Source organism: Scardinius erythrophthalmus (assembly GCF_964197995.2).
Source record: "Scardinius erythrophthalmus genome assembly, chromosome: 9".
In the NCBI taxonomy this organism is placed as follows: domain Eukaryota; kingdom Metazoa; phylum Chordata; class Actinopteri; order Cypriniformes; family Leuciscidae; genus Scardinius; species Scardinius erythrophthalmus.
The window spans coordinates 6,642,507-6,662,174 of record NC_138229.1 but is presented as its reverse complement, the minus strand read 5'-3'; the positions used below and the strand labels follow the sequence as shown (position 1 = coordinate 6,662,174).

General features: G+C 38.4%; 1 protein-coding gene across 1 annotated transcript; it reads left to right on the top strand.

Annotated features, from left to right (window-relative positions):
• Positions 1-430: 430 nt before the first annotated feature.
• Positions 431-19,297, top strand: LOC308696255 (CD48 antigen-like). The gene is made up of 8 exons (XM_081374777.1): positions 431-502; positions 727-802; positions 946-1,245; positions 2,401-2,667; positions 2,826-2,954; positions 3,361-3,404; positions 18,122-18,247; positions 18,465-19,297. The coding sequence occupies exons 2-8, from the start codon at positions 748-750 to the stop codon at positions 18,612-18,614; spliced, it is 1,071 nt and encodes a 356-aa protein (XP_081230903.1). The 5' UTR covers positions 431-502; positions 727-747; the 3' UTR covers positions 18,615-19,297.
• The last annotated feature ends 371 nt before the right edge of the window (positions 19,298-19,668 follow it).

The following is a 19,668-nucleotide window of genomic DNA, read 5'->3' as shown; positions in this document are numbered from 1 at the left end:
GAAGCGGCATGATCACCTGCATGAAAGAAGTGTGACTAAAATAAATGTGTTTTGTTTTTTTGTCAGTGTGATTTTGTTGTTTGCAGTTGTGAAGCACACAAGATGCACCAGTTACAGTACATTGAAGCTTTTATGCACAGGAGCTACATAACATTTTTTATGTTATGTAGCCCCTGTGCATAAAAGGGGCTGTGCATCATCCAATATAATCAGATCACATGTATTTATTGCTCACTTTAAACATGACATAATATGCATTTAAATAAAAAATAAATGTTTTAGTTCATATGAAACATCAGATCTATGAAGTGCAGAGATGAAGACAAGAGCTTAGATCAGTATTTTAAAGACACTTAAAGATCTGAACTTAGATATGAATAGCCACACTTGCTCTCACAACTAGGGCTAGGGGTATATTCTTCCTGTGGTATGTGGTCGCGACTTGAAGAACACAACTTATTCTTCCTCTCTCTTTTCTCAGCAGGTTTTTGACACAGTACAGGTAGCAATTCTGGTTATTCATTTAACAGGACTTTTGCAAGCATACTGTATATGATGCTTGAAAAGAGTTTTAAATAGGCTCAAAATTTTAGAAAAAAAACCAGCATATGTTGGCCTAGACGTATATAGTTGATTGTATGTTATATATTCCAAGGTAAGTGACACTGCCTGGACAGTTTTAATAAGGTTATATAAAACACTCAGTTTTCTCTAATATAACCACAGCAGGACAGGCAGTTTATTGCAATGGCTTTTGGTCATCTGCTCATGATCTTCATGGCCATGCTGATCTTCAACACAGGTACGAAAATCCTTCTTTTTAAATTACTGCATAAATGGACACAGAGAATATACAGTAGCCTAATTAATTAAGCTTTTGGTGGAATGTGGGAGCTTACTAAATTACATAAATTACATATTTTGCATTATCCTATCTGTTTGTAGCATTCACGTGCAATGCCGAAAATACTGTCTCTGTGCAGACAGGAAGTTCTATTCAACTGGACATACAGGCTAATGTACCACCAGATTTTCTTTCCTTGGTCTGGATGAATGAAAAATGTGAAAATATTGTGACATTCTATGATAAAGAGACAGTGAATATTAGGGACAATGTGGTTTTCAACCAAACAACCTTCTCTCTAACACTGAAGAACATGCAGAAGACAGACAGTGGACTCTACACAGCAAAAATATATGGATCTACGAATAAAGATGCTGCTGAGTACAGAGTATCTGTTATAGGTGAGTCTGAGTTGCAATTAAGACAATATTAAAAACCAATATCAAGCCAAATCTCGTTTTAACAAATGTTTTCACATCAGTTCTTGGATATAAAAGAACAGCCAAGAAAGTGTCAGTGTTTGATATCTCAGTAACAAGATAACAAAAATGCACTGAAAATACTATGTTGTTTGATCAAGTCCTATATGTCTATATTATGTGTCATCAACTTACGATGATGTAAACAAAAGTTAGAAGTAAACGGTATGTGCTCCTGGAACTGTAAATACTGATTGAATGAAATTTTATCTTCTAAATAATCTTGCACTGTTTCAGTGTTTTCTGAATGTAGAAAATGCACATTATCTTTGCAGACCCTAACAGGGCAAGTTGTACAGTCACACCTTTAAACTAGCTACAAAAAAAGTTAGTAAAAAAAAAAAAACAAGGCCTGTCATGCAGCAGTTTTCTTAAAGAGGGGGTGAAACACTCAGTTTTAGTCAATCTCATGTTAATCTTGAGTACCTATAGAGTAGTATTGCATCCTTCATATCTTCAAAAAGTCTTTAGTTTTATTATATTTATAAAAGAAAGATAGGCTGTACAGAGTCTTTCCGAAAAAAAACGAGTGGCTGGGGGCGTGCCGTGTGGGCGGTGCTTACGCGCCGATAGCTAACAACACACAGACATTTGAAGCAGTTTGTCTATGAGTTTTACTCACCGCCTGCGGTTCCAACGCACGACCGTGAACCTTTATCGTTGGGACTGCTAAATCCGAACTGGGCCTTGTTTATAAAACAATCATCGTCGAAATGCAGGGAACAAAGTCCTGTGACTGCAGCGAGCTCATCACTTAGATGAGGTACTGCTTTCGCTCTCTCGCTCTGGTCTATGGGTGCGCGCGCCCTTCCGGGAGAAGTGCCCTTAGGACCGTATAAGGAAATTCCGCCCCATCTGACGTCACACATGCCCATAGCCATACTCGGAAAAAAAACTTTCCGAAACTTGTGACAAACCGGAAGGAGTATTTTTGGTACAGAAATACTCCATCAAACGTACAAGTTAATTTTTGAAACTTTGTCCATGTTTAGCATGGGTATCCAACTCTTTAACAGTGTAAAAAACTCGGTATGCATGAAATAGCATTTCACCCGCCCCTTTAAATATGTGTTTCAGATCCAGTGGATTCTCCTGTCCTGAACTGGAACATCTCCATAATCAGTGTTAACTCCTGTATTGTGAACGTCACATGTAGTGGTCATGACCGTAAAATCAGCAACAGCTACCACACCAACAACTGCAGTCAGGAGGAAGAGACATCATTTGAAATGCAGGCTCTAATCATGTATTGTAAAGAGGACATAGTGGTTTGTAACTATAGCAACCCAGTCAGCTGGAAGAATGACACAATACAGATTAAACAACTCTGTACACCTTATGAAAGTAAATAACCGACCCACCAACCACATGCAAAACCTATACATTTTAAGACAATTTCTAGTCTCTTATAATTAGTTTATTAGCTGTTTATTCTCACTACTGTACCTAAGATATGAGTGTGCTGATGACTGTAGTTATAAAATTGATGTCTTTTGTTTCAGATAAAAGTATTGAAGAAAACAACAGTTCTTTTCCTCTCCTTTGGCTCCTGGTTATTATTGTTAGTGCTTCACTGATGATTTTAGTTGCAACTGGCGCAGTATACTGCTTTTGCAAGAATCATAACAAAGGTATGTCTGTCTTATCTCAGAATAACAGATTTTTTTGGAATTCAAAGTTGTTGGTCATGTGATATGATATACCAGTTAGAGTTTAATTCATTTTTTTCTTGCACATAGATTACACACTGAATACAAAAATGGTGATGTAGTCATATACTACTGAATATTCAAATATGAAAAGTTTATATATATATATATATCAGTGTCCAATACAGAACAATACTCCTACACAACATATATTTGATTAATTCACATACTGTATGTGTATGCAAGTGCTTCATTTAAAGCAATGCTTCACTATGCTCCTCATAGTGAGGAAAGCAGGGACCATGTACAAATAGTCACACCTACACTTTCTGTAGTGACAGTAAAGGTCAATTGAGTCTTTAAAATAATACTATTTTAAATCTCTTAGGTGCCCAAGAAGAGAATGATCAAACAATATATGCACAAGTTCAGGTAAGCTTACTTCATTATATATTTGTGACCCTGGATCACAAAACCAGTCTTATGTTGCACGGGTATATTTGTGGCAATAGCCAACAAAACATTGTATGGGTCAAAATTATAGATTTTTCTTTTATGCCAAAAATCATTAGGATATTGAGTAAAGATCATGTTCCATGAAGATATTTTGTAAATTTCCCACCTTAAATATATAAAACGTTTATTTTTGTGAATGGATGCAGCACTATCGCCAATAGAAATGGACAACTTTAAAGGCGATTTTCTCAATGTTTCGATTTTTCTGTACCCTCAGATTCCAGATTTTCAAATAGTTGTATCTCGGCCAAATATTGTCCTATCCTAACAAACCATACATCAAAGGAAAGATTATGTATTCAGCTTTCAGATGATGTATAAATCTCAATTTAAAAAAAAAAATTACACATAAGACTGGTTTTGTGGTCCAGGGTCACATTTGTGCAGCCATTACAATTCACAATAATGCTCTTAATGGTAATACTTTAGAATAATGGTTAAAAATGTATAACTATGCAGGAAGTGAGTAGGTGCAGTAGTGAGTAGGAAGTGAGTAAGTGCAGGACAAATGAGTAGTAGTACATTAATACTCTAAGCTACTATTAACTAATATAGAAACAAGATTTACTAATAAGTAAGTAATAGCTGAATTATTAAAGGGTTAGTTCACCCAAAAATTAAAGCTCTGTCATCATTTACTCACCCTCATGTTATATCTTTTTGATGAAATCTGAGTGATTTCTGTCCTTCCATTGACAGCTACGCAATTACCACTTTGACGCTTCAAAAAGTTCATAAAGAGATAGTAAAACTAATCCATATAAATTGAGCGGTTTAGGCAAAATTTTCTGAAGAGACACGATCGCGTTATATGATTGATAGATTGAATTTAGGCTTTTGTTCGCATAGACATTCATCAACACACACATCAGTTGTGATAAACAGAAGCTCAAGCATGTACGCTTTACTTGTAAGAACCAATGAGGTTAATTTTCGTGTTACACAGCACTGTTGAGCTTCTGCAAGAACCAATGATGTTCATTCTCATGTTATTCAGCACTGTTGAGCTTGCCCCTCGAACCCGGGTCTCCGGCGTGAGAGTCAGGCGCTCTAACAAGGAGGCTAAAGACTGCAGCCTCTAGCGTTTGTCGCTAGAGCGCCTATTGAGATCAGAGGATTGAGGTTTACTCGCACAGCGACTACTAGCTGGCCTCCGTTACACGTTAATCAAAGTTTTTTGTCCAGCTGGAGCAACAACAGGAAGTATGATAATCTCAGGTATTGTTTATGTGCTTTATTTATGTAATGTTAAAAGTGTCTGTGTGCCGTACTGAGAGCAACTCACCTCAGACCTTCAAAATAAATAAAAGTGAACAAGAACGTTCAAACTGTCAACTCATTGTTAACAGACAAGCGTATTTTATGACAACGATTGTTTCAGTAACTCAGTATAAATTTTAATAATGTTAAAATGGTGTAATATTCATGAATTTCATTATGTACTTATCCATTTTGTTGCTGTGAGCTTGCTGAGACCACCCGCCCACACAGTCTTCTAATTGGCTGTGATTTTTATCACGTCCCATAGTCGCGTCGTGTCTGATAAATTACAGATACGGACAGATAAATTATTTGTCGCTGGAATCTTAACTTCATTGCGTCTGGTTGGTGTTCTGCAGCAAGAACCATTGAGGTTTGTGTTTACGCGTGTCAAGCAAGTTCGGCTGAGCTTCTATTTATGTTTGCTGATCAGTGTTTTATATGTAAATAAAGGCCTAAATTCAATCTGGTCATCATATAAAGTGATTTCATCTCTTCAGAATATTTCGACTAAATTCGCTCAATTCAAATGGATTGGTTTTGCGATATCTTTATTAATTTTTTGAAGCATCAAAGTGTCAGTTGCATAGCTGTCAATGGAAGTACAGAAATCTCTCAGATTTTTTTAAAATATATTCATTAATGTTTTAAGATGAACAAAAGTATTACGGGTTTGGAACGATATGAGGGTGAGTAAATGATGGCAGATTTTTTTTTTTTGGGTGAACTATTCCCTTAAAGGTGCATTGCGCAACATTTCATGTTAAAAATACCCGTTTTTCTAACCCATACATGCTTGAACAATTGCCTGATGGGCTGAATGAGTCCTTCTCTGATCACTGCGATTGCCTCTATAATCCTGTACAGTCAAATAAATAAGAGGGATTCGGGTCGGAATTTGAGACTGGGCCTATTAAATTGCCTATATTGCAGTTTCGCTTCTTGCCAGAGGGGGCATAGTTCTGCAAAAACTCAGAGACTTGCGCAATGCACCTTTAATGTAGTACCACTCATTTGTCCTGCATCACCTCCTGCATAGTTACCTAATGATGGACCATTATTCTAAAGTGTTACCTTCTTAATGCTTCCCCGCCATTGACGGATATTTCCGGCTTTCCGTGTTTTCACTATTATACGGTAGGTGGTGATACACATCTTCTGAAAGAGTACTAAATCTCCTGATCAAAACACATGCGAAGAAAATGCAGGAACAAACTATCTTATCTTATGTGTAATCGTATGCATGTGTAAAATAACGCGATCATCAGCATTAAACAGCATATGTCACTGCAAGAAATGTTGACCCAGGACGAGCTATAGGACTGTGCAGGCATTAGGGGTGTTGATGGACTCGATTTACTGCATCTATGTTTTGATCAAAATGTTGCTTTTTTATGAAACTTACCCACGTTCAAGTGTTGATGAAAAAATAATAAATGAAGCTAGAATAAAACATGTTTTTTTTAGTTTGAAAGCAGAGGGTCTGTTCTTCTTTTGATATATTGCATGTTCAGATATTCATACAACAAAATATTATGGGAGCCATGCAAATTTGGTGAAAATAATCAAAAACGCTGGAGGTGGCTGGCAACTTTCCCCCGCTGACGGGGAGAGAGTTAATTCATAAATGGATCTTCATGTGAGTTGGAGGTGGTGTGGCCAGTAGCTCAGGGGTGGTTTGAGGTCTAGAGTAGAGGATATGAGTCATCAACATACTATAATTGTACTTGTATTAAGTGTATTGAAAACTATTCTGATAAAAACATCTACTAAATGACTACTAATATTTGCATACAGATATTTTTTTAATTTGTTGGCAGTTTAATGCAGTCAGAATCTAAGCAATGACTGTTTCAGAACATACACTATTTATATGACCCAACTTATGAGGAAAGTGCAGCTGTACAGTAGCAGGTGCTTTCTGAGCATTTAATTTCATAATGGGACTTAATGGGTAGCTGGTCCCCCTAACAGCCTCTTATCTTATAGAGAGGTTTCTCAAATCTGCAACAACAGGCAAAACTTGATTTTACATCAACAGTGCAGAAAGTGTCTGAAGGTGAGCTTAAAAAAAACAATTACAGGCAGGCAAAATAGTGGAAGAGAAGATGCTACCACTGCATACTGTAGAATCTCCATTTTTTTCCAGAGAGACTCACATTACAGGGACAGTTCACCCAAAAAATGAAAATGACCCGATGATTCACACACCCTCAAGCCATCTAGTTGTATATGACATTCTTCTTTCAGGCGAATACAATCAGAGATATATTAAAAAATGCCCTGGCTCTTCCAAGCTTTAATTGGCAAGGAATGGCCGTTTCTGTTTCCCTAACCATAACCCTAACCCTAAGTCCATAAAAGTGCATCCATCCATGATAAAAGTTATCCACAAAAATATCCATATTTAATTAAACTTTTCCCCACCATTGACTGAATTTTACAGCTATCCATGTTTTCACTGTTATACGGTAGGGGGCGCTATATGACATCTTCTAGTACAGAATCTCTCCGGATCAAAATACAGGAGAAGAAGAAGCTGAAGCAAGTGATAGAAGATTGCTCACTCAAATGTAAAATAATGTGATCATCAAACATTAAACAGCTTGTAAATCAAAACTGCTTAATGTTTCCAAATGAAATGAAGCGTAGGCATAACCCATGAAGAGAAAACGACTAAAGCTGTGGGGGTGTCGCCGTGTCGGACTCGATTTACTCCATCTGTGTTTGATTATCGTTCTGAATCTGATCAAGGCGTAACTTTGTCTTTGACAAAAATGTGATTTTCTCAACTATTTTGTTTAAAATGTTGCCTTTCTTTATGAAACTTACCAACATTCAAGTGTTGATAAAAAAGGATGCATGAAGCTAATAAAATGTCAATGTTAAATTCAAGTATAAAAAATAACATTTGAACATAGTAGTATATTGGCCTACTGCAACTGCAAAAATTGTATATAAATAGTAAACTATAAGTATAATGTTAAGTTCATTTAAAGAAAACTTGTATAAAACTACTAAACTAGTAGTTTACTGAGAGTACACTAAAGAGCAAAAATAATATATAAATGGTAAACTATAAGTATGATGTTAAGTTCACTTAAAGAAAACTTGTAGTATAAAACTACTAAACTAGTAGTTTACTAAGAGTACATTCAAAGAAAACTACTAGTTTAGTAGTTTTATACTACAAGTTTTCTTTAAGTGAACTTAACATCATACTTATAGTTTACCATTTATATATTATTGTTGCTCTTTTAGTGTACTCCCAGTAAACTACTAGTTTAGTAGTTTTATACCGCAAGTATACTAGAAAGTTTTCTTTTAGTGTACTCTCAGTAAACTTGTAGTATAAAACTACTAAACTAGTAGTTTACTGAGTATACTTCAAAGTTGCTACAAGTATTACAATAGTAAACTACTAGTATACCCATAAGTTCACTTGCAGTACAAATGAGAAACGTAATTATGAACTAGTTGTGCACTTAAAGTTTACTACTGTTACACTTATAGTATACTTAAACATATACTTTTATATACTTCAAGTGGGCCAATTTAGTCCCAAGCGGTATTAAAATAGTACACTTACAAGTTTACTACTAGTACATATTGACATTAGTATACTTACTACATAAAGTATACTTAAAAATATACTTGAACATTACTTAAGTATACTTCATAAAATTAACTTGAAGTATACATTTTTTTCGTAAGGGTAGACCATGTGTGTATGTGTGTGTGTGGCAAGTCCTTTTAACTAGTGCTAAGGTGATGGGTGACAACTGGTGGTGATTAATATTCAGGTGATGGCGATAAGTGTGACTAAGTGAGAATGAAGCCTGGTGATTCCGTGCAGGTGAGCATAAGGAGGGATAATGGGAAATTTAGTGCTGGATGGTGACTGTGACAGTACTTCCTCCTCCCAGAAGGCGCGACCTTGCGCCTAAAAGGAGTCTAACCATGGAGGGAGGGCGGTTGTCCTGTAGTCATGGTGGGTAACCAGGGCAGTGCTGGCAGGCCAAGTAGCCTCCATGGCGGTATCGGTGACCAGGGTGGAGCCGCCAGCTCAGGTACCGAGGGAGGCACCGGCAGTTCAGGGACCCAGGGCGGTTTGGCTTCCATGGCCTTGACTCCTGGCTTGGCCACGATGGCTGGAGAGGAATAGCAACCCAACTTTTTCTGGGAGGAGCTATGGGCTATGGGCTTAAGGGCTATCCTTTCTGTGCTGTAGAAAGTGCAAACATCAGACACGGAACAGATCCCCTGGTCACTAACGATGTCCCGGTTGCCATTTTGTAAAAACTCCCCATCTTAGAGCGCAGAGGAGCCTGTTAGAAGGCGTGTGCGCCTCCGCGAGTGCTCAGCTCTCATGAACGCATGAGAACACATGAAGGTTCCACAGCTCGGGGCTGGGGTGCCATATTGTGCCGTTCGCCTTGAGACAGCAGGGGGGATTGCCATGGGGGAGCCACCATTAACTCTCTCAGGTCCGCGAATTTAGATAAGCACAGCGTCAGTAGCCGAATAGCGCCGACAGCTGTGAATATACGCAGTTAGATCAGAATAACCAGTTGCACTGAAGGATACAGGGCAACATTACGGCATAAACATCAGTATGTAGGCTACATAAACACAGTGTCAGTGGCCGTAGCGACAACAACTGTGAATATACGCAGTTAGATCACAATAGCCAGTTGCACTGAAGGAAACAGGGCAACATAATGGCATGAATACATATCTGTACATAAACACAGCGTTAGTAGCCGTATAGCGCCGACAACTGTGAATATACGCAGTTAGATCAGAATAGCCAGTTGCACTGAAGGATACGGGCAACATAACGGCATAAATACATATCAGTATGTACATAAACACAGCGTCAGTGGCCGTAGCGACAACAACTGTGAATATACACGGTTAGATCAGAATAGCCAGTTGCACTGAAGGATACAGGGCAACATAACGGCATAAATGCATATCTGTACAAAAACACAGCGTCAGTAGCCGTATAGCGACCACAACTGTGAATATACGCAGTTAGAACAGAATAGCCAGTTGCACTGAAGGATACAGGGCAACATAACAGCATAAATGCATATCAGTATGTACATAAACACAGCGTCAGTGGCCGTAGTGACAACAACTGTGAATATACATGGTTAAATCAGAATAACCAGTTGCACTGAAGGATACAGGGCAACATTACGGCATACAAATCAGTATACATAAGCAAAGCGTCAGTGGCTTTAGCGACAACAACTGTGAATATACAAAATTAGATCACAATAGCCAGTTCAGTTGCACTTAAAGGAGAACTCGGGCAACTCTAGCGAACTCTAGTCACTTCTTAGCTGATTTTCCGTTTTGTTGCCGCATGTTTTCCCCACGAGCTCCCCCTACAGCTGTGAGGGGGCATATATTTTACAACACGGCCGTAAAAAACTCACTTGCGGCGGCCTCCTCCCCCTCTCTACCGCTGCTCATGTGCGTTTGTTTTGATCGGAGCAAGCCAACTGTATCGTGTGGAGCTATGTCTGACTACCGAGGTGGGTAATCTGGTAATACATCACACATGCGTGTTTATGTCGAATTGCCATAAAGCAATTTGTGTTTCGCGCTCGTTCTCGTTCTCGCTTCTCACGAGACTTCCAATTTCAATCTTGCCGGGACGGTAGTCCCCAAGTTGCAAGGTTGGTTTTCCGCCTGGGAACGCTGGGGGGAGCGGGGAATGTCACCAATATCACCAGAACAGGTTGTTTAACCATCCAAATGATTTCTAGACAGTTTTGTTAAGTTAAAAAAGTTACCAAGTTCTCCTTTAAAGGTGTTCTAAGTGATGTTGGGTGATGTCACTTCTTGTGGACGTTCGAAGTATTGTCAAACAAAACGGAGGCTAGCTAGACCCTCCCTCCTCCTCATCCATGCACTAACCCCCCAAACCCCACCCCCAAATCATTCTTGTCAATTATTGGCTGGAACAGTTTGTTATGTTTTCGTGGTGCGGGTGAGCCCAGTTTGTTTTTGTTGCTGTTTGTGGAGCCTGTGGTGTCTAGAGAGACCGCGTTTTTTTACAGTGTTTTCAGGGGACAGGCAGCTAGCGGATGGTGAGGAGATGTTTGCTGTATGTGACAAAAAATATTTTGGCCTAAATAAACGTGTGACATCACTTAGAGCACCTTTAAGGAAACAGGGCAAGATAACAGCATAAACGCATATCAGTATGTACTGTACATAAACACGGCGTCAGTGGCTGTAGTGACAACAACTGTGAATATATGCAGTTAAATCAGAATAGCCTGTTGCACTGAAGAATGCAGGGCAACATTACGGCATAAATACATATCAGCACACAATCACAGCGTCAGCAGCCTAAGCGGCAACGACTGCGCAACCCCGAAGTCTAGACAGAAGACTAGGAAATAGAGGATATTCACTCACCGAAGAAGATCTATGAAGATCAGCCGGTTGCAAACATACAACCTTAAAGACACGTATACATGTCCCCTGAAGAGGTTTCTAATAGACCTCGACGAGAGAGCTCACGGAGGGTCTTCCCTCCTGAACGTGTGCTAGTGATGTGCTCAGTCGATGGGTCCCGGGTCCATTATCAGACGGAGTCCTCTATCCCTCTTGGGCACCATGAAATAGCGGCTGTGCACTTTCACTCTCAGAATGGGGTGTTGTGAGGCAAAGTTCAGTGACGGACCCACGTCTGAAATGCTCATTTTCACTCAATCTCCTGTTAATCTTGAGTACCTATAGAGTAGTATTGCATCCTTCATATCTCCAAAAAGTCTTTAGTTTTATTATATTTATAAAAGAAAGATAGGCTGTACCGAGTCTTTCCGAAAAAAAAACGAGCGTCTGGAGGCGGGCCGTGTGGGCGAAGCTAAAGCTGTGCTAACCGAGCTAACAACACACAGAGACATTTGAAGCAGTTTTACTCACCGCCTGCGACCGCGAACCTTTATCATTGTGACTGCTCGGTCCTTAAGCATTAGACGATCTGCAAATCCGTCGATCTGGGCTTTGTTTATAAAACAATCATCGTCGAAATGCAGGGAACAAACAGTCTCGCACAAAAACAAACAGTCTCTGAAAAAACAAACTCCATTCACTGGTCCCTTAACGCCGGGTTCTTTGGGAATCTGTGCAGGGTTGTCTTGCCCTGGCAACCAAAAACCCACTTCTTTGGACCCATATAAGGAAATTCCGCCCCATCTAACGTCACAGAGACCCATACTCGAAAAAAACTTTCCGAAACTTGTGACAAACCGGAAGGACAATTTTTGGCACAGAAATATTCCTTCAAACGTACAATTTAATTTTTGAAACTTTGTCCATGTTTAGCATGGGAATCCAACTCTTTAACAGTGTAAAAAACTCAGTATGCATGAGATAGCATTTCACCCCCCCCCCCTTTGACAAAACAGGGGATAAAACGTACAATGAGCTACATTTTACTTAACGTTACTTTGTGAAGTTTGTCTCTCTTAAATTGTTGATTAAGTTTCTCCTCTCACGAACATGAACACTTGAACATGAACACTGCGCGTGCGCGTATTCGCTGGTAAAGATGTTTGTTTAATCTATCGTTTAAAAAATAAAATATTAATGTAATGTTGTCTTTCATCAATGTTCATTGTTTAAAAAAATGTAATGATTCTACAAATATTAATCCACTCTCTCTGTTTGGGGAGCTAGTTATTTTAGTCTATAAAGTTTTAAAGGGCACCTATTATGCAAAATTCACTTTTACATGGTGTTTGAACATAAATGTGTGTTGGCAGTGTGTGAGCAAAACCACCCTAGAATGATAAAAATCCACCCAGTAGTTTTTTTACTATCTCAATAAATCATAAGCACTGTCTCAGAACGCCCTGTTCTAGATTTCCCTCACTGTGACGTAGAAATGAGCTAAGCCCCACCGACGTGATTTGATTGACATCTGGTTTTGGCATAGACCCCGCCCTCGGTGATCTGTACACCATCCTCCATAGAGCATCACAGTCCCGCCCACAGCCCGAGAGCGCTTCGGTGCCGGAAGTAAATTTCCCATTCATTTTTCCCATTGACGTTTTCGAAAATCCGTATCTAACGAGTTTTAGAGCATGTCTGAGGATAACCAGCTACGGCTGAACTCATAGGCATACAACATATCATTTCGAGTGAAAAAACGGCGAGAAAATCCAAAAAAAGTCAAAGGTACAAGACTGTGTACATATTTTCATTTCCGAGCGAAGGAACTACTCATCCCATAAACCACCGCGCCTCACTGAAGTCGACTGAAGCCACAACCGCGAAAGAGCCTTTAGAGCGACTTTAAAGTCTGACGACAGCCACGCGAACTTTTTCTTGTGCCGTTTATAGCAGTTCTTTCAGTAGTAATTGTGTAAATAGACTGGAAAGCATGGCTGGCGGTCCGCGGCTCACGGGTGCAGATCTGGCAGTCCGCGCTGCGTTCTGCTCATCAGTTTCAGCGGCCCACGGGCAGGTTGCTGACAAATGCCTCAACAATTTCCCACTTGTGGTCCATGCTCATTTTATTCATGAAGTTATAGTTCATCCTTAATTTTAATAACATTTAATGTATTTTCTTAATAACAACAAGTGAAAATTAAAAAGTGAAGGTCAGCAAACCAGAAAGTGCATCATATTAAGTTTATTAACTTGCCATGAATTATTACACAAATGTTCAGTAAATGCATGAAGAGCTCTCTATGGCTCTGGGTATGCCTAAGCTAAATATTGTTTTGACAGTGGCATCATAAAATGCTTGATATGACTCATACCATATATGAAGACTCCTCGGTTCAAATGTCACATCACCTAGGGTGACCAGATGAGATTGGCTGAAATTCGGGACGGGACGGCGGGGGGGGACGGCGGGGGGGGGGGGGGGGGGGGGGGTGTCGTTGTTTGGGGAGGTTTTGGGGTAGTCCTACTATGATATTAGACTACATAGCCTATAATAAAATGAATTTTCAAACCTGAACCAGTCCTACTATGATATTAGACTACATAGCCTATAATAAAATGAATTTTCAAACCTGAACCAAACATATTTTTATTCAAAGATCAATAACAGTTTGTTTGTCATTAATATTTAGTCTGCCACAAAAAAAACAATATTAAAATCATGAACTCAAATGTCATTGTGACCAAAAAAAAAAAAAAGACTGTTGTAACAGTGCGTAAATCAGACATTTCAGGCTATAGTAAAGTCTAACGCTAATAAGCCTTATGCCAAAATTATTATTATGACGAAATTGTCGGTCATTAAATAAGAAAACTAAATAATTGTGTAGATGATTTGCTTTGTGTAACCCAACATCAGACATTAGGCCGAAGTTTTTTTTGCACACAGTGCCGCGACCAATCAATCACTCCTTTCCTGCACATTCACTGTCCTCGCGGTTGCGGCAACTCGCGCTCGCTTATCAATGCATTTTAATTCGCGCCTACGGTATCTTTGTTGAACTTCAAAAAAAGAAAAAGAAAAAGATGCTGCAGCCAATAAGCAGCCGGCGGGGGCTGGCTGCAGGACGACTCAACCTCCACGGACAGTTTTTAATGTTTTATCAGACAATAACTACTCAAGAATTTGCTTTAGTATAATTTTCGGGACAATTAGGGCCGGATTCGGGATTCGGGACAACAGCTTAGATTTCGGGACTGTCCCGAATTTTTCGGGACGTCTGGTCACCCTAGTGATACCGTGCAAAAAAAACGCAACAGTTTTAGTTTTTTTTTTTTATCTTGAGTCTTCACGAACTTTCGCGGGGTTTACACGAGCTCCACCAATCAGATGCATCACTGTGGGATTGTGGGATTGTTTAGGATTGTGGGTAATGAAGTACTTCTCCAAGACATCGCGAATAAAAGGCATTTATCTCAAAACAAGGTTAGTGCCCCATTAACTTTTTGCGGTTTTATGAGCATATACAATCGCTTAGTACAGCCGTAGCTGGTTTTAAGTCTACCATGTATGGTTACGTTTTTATGGCTTATACGTCCCCAACTGTCAATGGAGAAATTGTATTGAATTTTTACTTCCGGCACCGGCTGTGGGCGGGACTGTGATGCTCTATTGTTTCAACGACAGCCGGTAATGTTCTGTTGTGGGATGTAAGAATGGACATAGTCTTCACTGACATCAGAGCCACTGAAAACGCAGCGGATGGATTTTATTTATGAAGAAAAGGCGCCACTTAAACTTCCTAAATACGAAAATCATGTTCTGACTGACTGTTTAGTGAACGAGGGTCAAAGTTAATCCTCAAGTGTGGATCGTTGCCTACTGTTCGCGATCCAACGTCACCTCCAGAAGAAGTAAGTGTATTTTATGATTTATGAGCAAATAGTCATTTCAATCGATGTCAGCCAGTTCAACAACAAATGCGTCTAAAGCTATTTATTGTCGTCGTCATAGGATGTCTCAACAAACAACGTCAGACAGTTTTATGTCACGTAGGCATTTTTTTTTGCAGCATTTACAAATGTAAATAAATTAAGGTCTGCTCTATCTCTATAGACAGTAGGCTATATAAACGTCTATCTCCCTCCCCTTAAGAAAAAAATAAATAAATCGTTTGTACTTAGCAAACATTATCACAGTAGTGTGTGTGTGTGTGTGTGTGTGTGTGTGTGTGTGTGTGTGTGTGTGTGTTGCACATCCATAATGGCAAAGGGGACGCGATTAAAACTTTATAAGTACATAAATGTACGTTTAGTCCATTCTCATTCGTGTTTATTCTGTGCCGGAGTCTCTTCATCATCTAGGTCCAGCAGCAGGGCGGGGATATGCAGCTCAAGTGGTAGACGCCAAAACAGCTCTTTTTAAAACAGGCCCCAAAAATGTCATTTTCAAATGGTTATAATAAATTAACTGTGGGGTATTTTGTGCTGAAACTTCACAAATGCATTCTGGGGACACCCAAGACCAATATTACATCTTCTAAAAAGGGGCATAATAGGTGCCCTTTAAAGTAAATTCCTATGTACACCTGTAGACTAGCCTACACAAAAATTCAGATACGCAGAATTAGAAACATATCTGTTTTATATCAATATTTTAATCAATATTTTCAAACAAAGTTTCATAAGACTGTATATGAAAAACAATGTAAAAAAAGTATATTTAATAGGCTACTCGATCAAAAGAGTTAACACAACTACAAGCCAAGTATACTTTGAATAATTAAACTTTTAAGTATATCTCGATCAAAAGATTGAGTACAAGTATAGGCCAAATATACTTGGACTTTTCTCTCAGTATAAGTCAAGTACACTTAAGTGTAATTAAGTCTATTTTTGAGAAGTATATAAAATGTAGACTGAAAGTATGCTTTCTTCTTTTTAGTTGAAAAGTATACTAATAGAACACTTGAATAAACTTATTTTCCATGCTTATTTTATTTGCTCTATAAGCTATTCCACCCGAAAGTTTGTTACTATATAAAGCTGAACATGTTAGGCTAGTTTATAAGACGGTGTGTAATATTATGTTTTTAAAAAAGTATTTAATAAGCTACTCAATCAAAATAGTAAACACAAGTACAAGCCAAGAATACTTAGAATACTTAATTATACTTTTAAGTATATCTCGATCAACAAGTATAGGCCAAATATACTTAGACTTTTCTGTCAGTATAAGTCAAGTATACTTAAGTGGAATTTGAAGTATATTTCTGAGAAGTATATAAAAAGTAGACTGAAAGTATACTTTCTTATTTTTAGTTTAAAATAAGTATACTAATAGCACACTTGAATAAACTTCTTTTTCGTAAGGGTAGTCTCGTCTATAACTCGGACCGAATACATTTGGATTATCACTTACCTGAAGTATACCAACCTTCTTGTTCCTCTCCTCGTTTCTGGTTCCAGTATCCAGTTCCCCGTTCTCCTCCAGTCTCGGTGTGATCATTCTGAAAACAAAACGTAACTGCTAACATTGTGTTGTTTCACAGCTGAGTATTGTAGCCAATTACAGACATATATGTTGAGCGCATGAACGCAGTGTCCACTCAAAGGTGTTTTTAGAGTCACCATACAGAGAATTTGCTCAAAATGTATGTGTTCAGAATCAACACGAGCTTTATACTTTCGCTCGAGAGGGCCTCAGTGATCTAATTACTCTCACAACATCTGCCTCAGTGATATATTCTATGTTGAAAGCTGGCTCTGTCTCTTCGACTTGGCCAGTAGTGTTCTTATATTCAGAACTTGATATTTTCTACTGATTCAATGAAATGATTATTGAGAGCATCAGCTACTTCAGCTGGCTTGTCTCTTAATTTTCCACCAACAACAAGTTCAATTGATTTGGCTTTGTTAACATTTTGTCCCATTAGTTTTCTTAACTGGCTCCAGATAGTTTAAGTATTACCTCCTGCTTTTTCAATTATGGTCAAAAAGAAGTTTGCTTTGGCTATCTCTTTACTCTATTCCGTAGCAAAGTGAAAAAAGGTCTATCATCGCTTGCTTTAGATTTAACGGCAGATTTTAAAGCCATATCCCGTTTTATCATTAGATTTAAGATTTTTGTGATTAACCAAGTAATGGTGTTCTTTTTTTCCTATGCAGTTGTCTGCATGTAAATGCATCAATTGATCTCTGCAGTTGTTGTGTAAATCTTTGACTGTCTTCTTCCAAAGATCTACCTAAAAGTACGTTATCCCAGTTGATGCTCTGGACAGCACCTATAAACTGACCCTGTATTTTTGGGGATATTTAATATGGGGGGTTTAGTTAAACTGCCCAATGTTCTTCAATGCTCCACCTCCTGCACATTCTTTGGTTTTCCAGAATCTTTTGCATATTTGACCCCTTACTAGCATTGATTGTATGATTTTGAGATTCTGAGGGACTCATACACAACTATTACAAAAGATGGAAACATTCAGTGATGTTCAAGAAGGGCATGTGCTCAGTGGGTGTAAACTTTTGAATGGGATGATCGGTGTAAATTGTTCTTATTTGTTAAATTCATTCATTTGTTTAGTACTGCCCTTCAGAGGCTTAATCAGATATTAACATGCAAAATTTAAAAGATGAAAATTTTACGCACCACAATCAACTAGCTCAAAAGTTTACCCCTGGCTCTTAATGCATCGTGTTGCCTTCTTGAGCATTACCTTGCAGATTCTGAAAGTTGTACAGTAGGTAAACTTATGACTGCAACTGTACATTGCAATCTAACTAAGAGGGGTGGGTCTTTGTAAAAGGTCAATTTTTTGTCGAGTTTGGACTCAACTCGACAAAGGTGGACTCAGACCCAACACTACTATTATGTAGTGTAAAAGTAATTATGCATGTAAATATAAAGCTATATAAAAGGATTTGTATGACTGTTTGATTGGATGGTTCTACAGCCAGAGATGGAAGTACAAAGACCCCTGGAGATGTTGGAGAAATCTGCAAATCCTCAAACTGTCTATGGGTTTACAGGAGAGCACAAACAAACTCACAATACCAGACAGAACATGCCATGCCCTGAGGTAAGAAACATACATATACACACAGTTTCACACAGTTTCTAGTTAAAAATGGAAAATAAAAGTTAACGGTAAAAATATCTTGAGACTGAATGTTTTTCCTAATTTCAGTTCAAGGATTTTCTGATTTTGTACATTGCAATGTTACTATGGCTTAACAGATAAGTTATTCCTTGTCTATTTTTCACAGATTTACTATGTATTATATATATATTTACAGATACCGGAACAGATGCAGACAAACAATCACCTCTGCACCACCTACAGCACAATAGGACAACACCAAAAACCATCATTTGTCACCGAAACAGACCATACAGTTTATTCAAAAGTGTATAAATCCCCACATGGTAGACCACATGTCCATTAATACAGTCAGTGCTCGAAGTGGGCCACTATGCACCATTACGCAGTACCAGCACTTTTATTCTTCAATCTTTAGTGTGCCTTCACTTTTTCTTGTTTACCGCCACTTCTCACATGTTGCCGGTACTTTGTCACCCAGAGACAAAGCATAATTTCTTCACTGTAGAAATTTTAAATGTGATAATGATTTGCATATGCCAGCCGGTGCACAAGAGAGTACTGGCACTTTTTTTCCCACTTCAAGCACTGAGTACAGTAGCTTATGCACTGTTCATTTTTGTGTGATTTTAACAGTAAAAGAGGTAAAAATCCTACAGTGAAAAACTGTTAATTGTTTAACAGAAAGTTTGATTTCTGGCAACCACAGCTGACGTTTTTTACTTTAAATTTAACGGATTTTTTTTTACAGTGTGTAAAATGAGACTGAAAACTGTAGACATTGTTTTAGACACCGTCTTTTTTGTCAATATATATCTTAAAATATATATTTTTAATTGGTAATGATGGAGGGTTACTGTCTCAAACAGGACATTGTTCTGTGCTGAGTTTCATGTGTTTTTTTTTTTTTGTTATCATCTGTAGAGTTTCATGATTTTGATCATGCATTGCAGTCTTAAAAGTTATGTAGAATATCCATGAGTGTTTTAAAAGTTAAGTGTGCCATTAAACAGTTTTATAAGATCTGTACTCTGACTTCATGCATATTTATTTTCCGTTGTTACAGCTAATGATATTAAAGGTAGGGTTGGCAATTTTTTTCATAAACACTTTGTTATTCTGGTTAAAGCTCTCTTCACATCCTGATAGCAATCAGTAATATTGATTCCATAAAATCAATACAATTTGCATCCAATAATTCAGTCCAAATTGTAGTGCATTCCATTAAGCTATAGAGAGTTGTAGACAGACGTCAGTCACCGAGCATTGCAAACAAATGACAGCCGCCTTTAACAGTTCCCCCTGAATCAAAACAATGAGCTTATGCTGATTTCATGCCATGTTGTAACCGTAATCCAGAAACGGCAACCCGTGACATTCTACCTGGAGCTGTTCATGTC

Coding starts and splice junctions, on each gene's coding strand:
- LOC308696255 (XM_081374777.1), top strand. CDS start 748: ATGGCTTTTGGTCATCTGCTCATGATCTTCATGGCCATGCTGATCTTC. Junction 803..945: donor CATGCTGATCTTCAACACAG/GTACGAAAATCC, acceptor ATCTGTTTGTAG/CATTCACGTGCAATGCCGAA. Junction 2,955..3,360: donor TTGCAAGAATCATAACAAAG/GTATGTCTGTCT, acceptor TAAATCTCTTAG/GTGCCCAAGAAGAGAATGAT.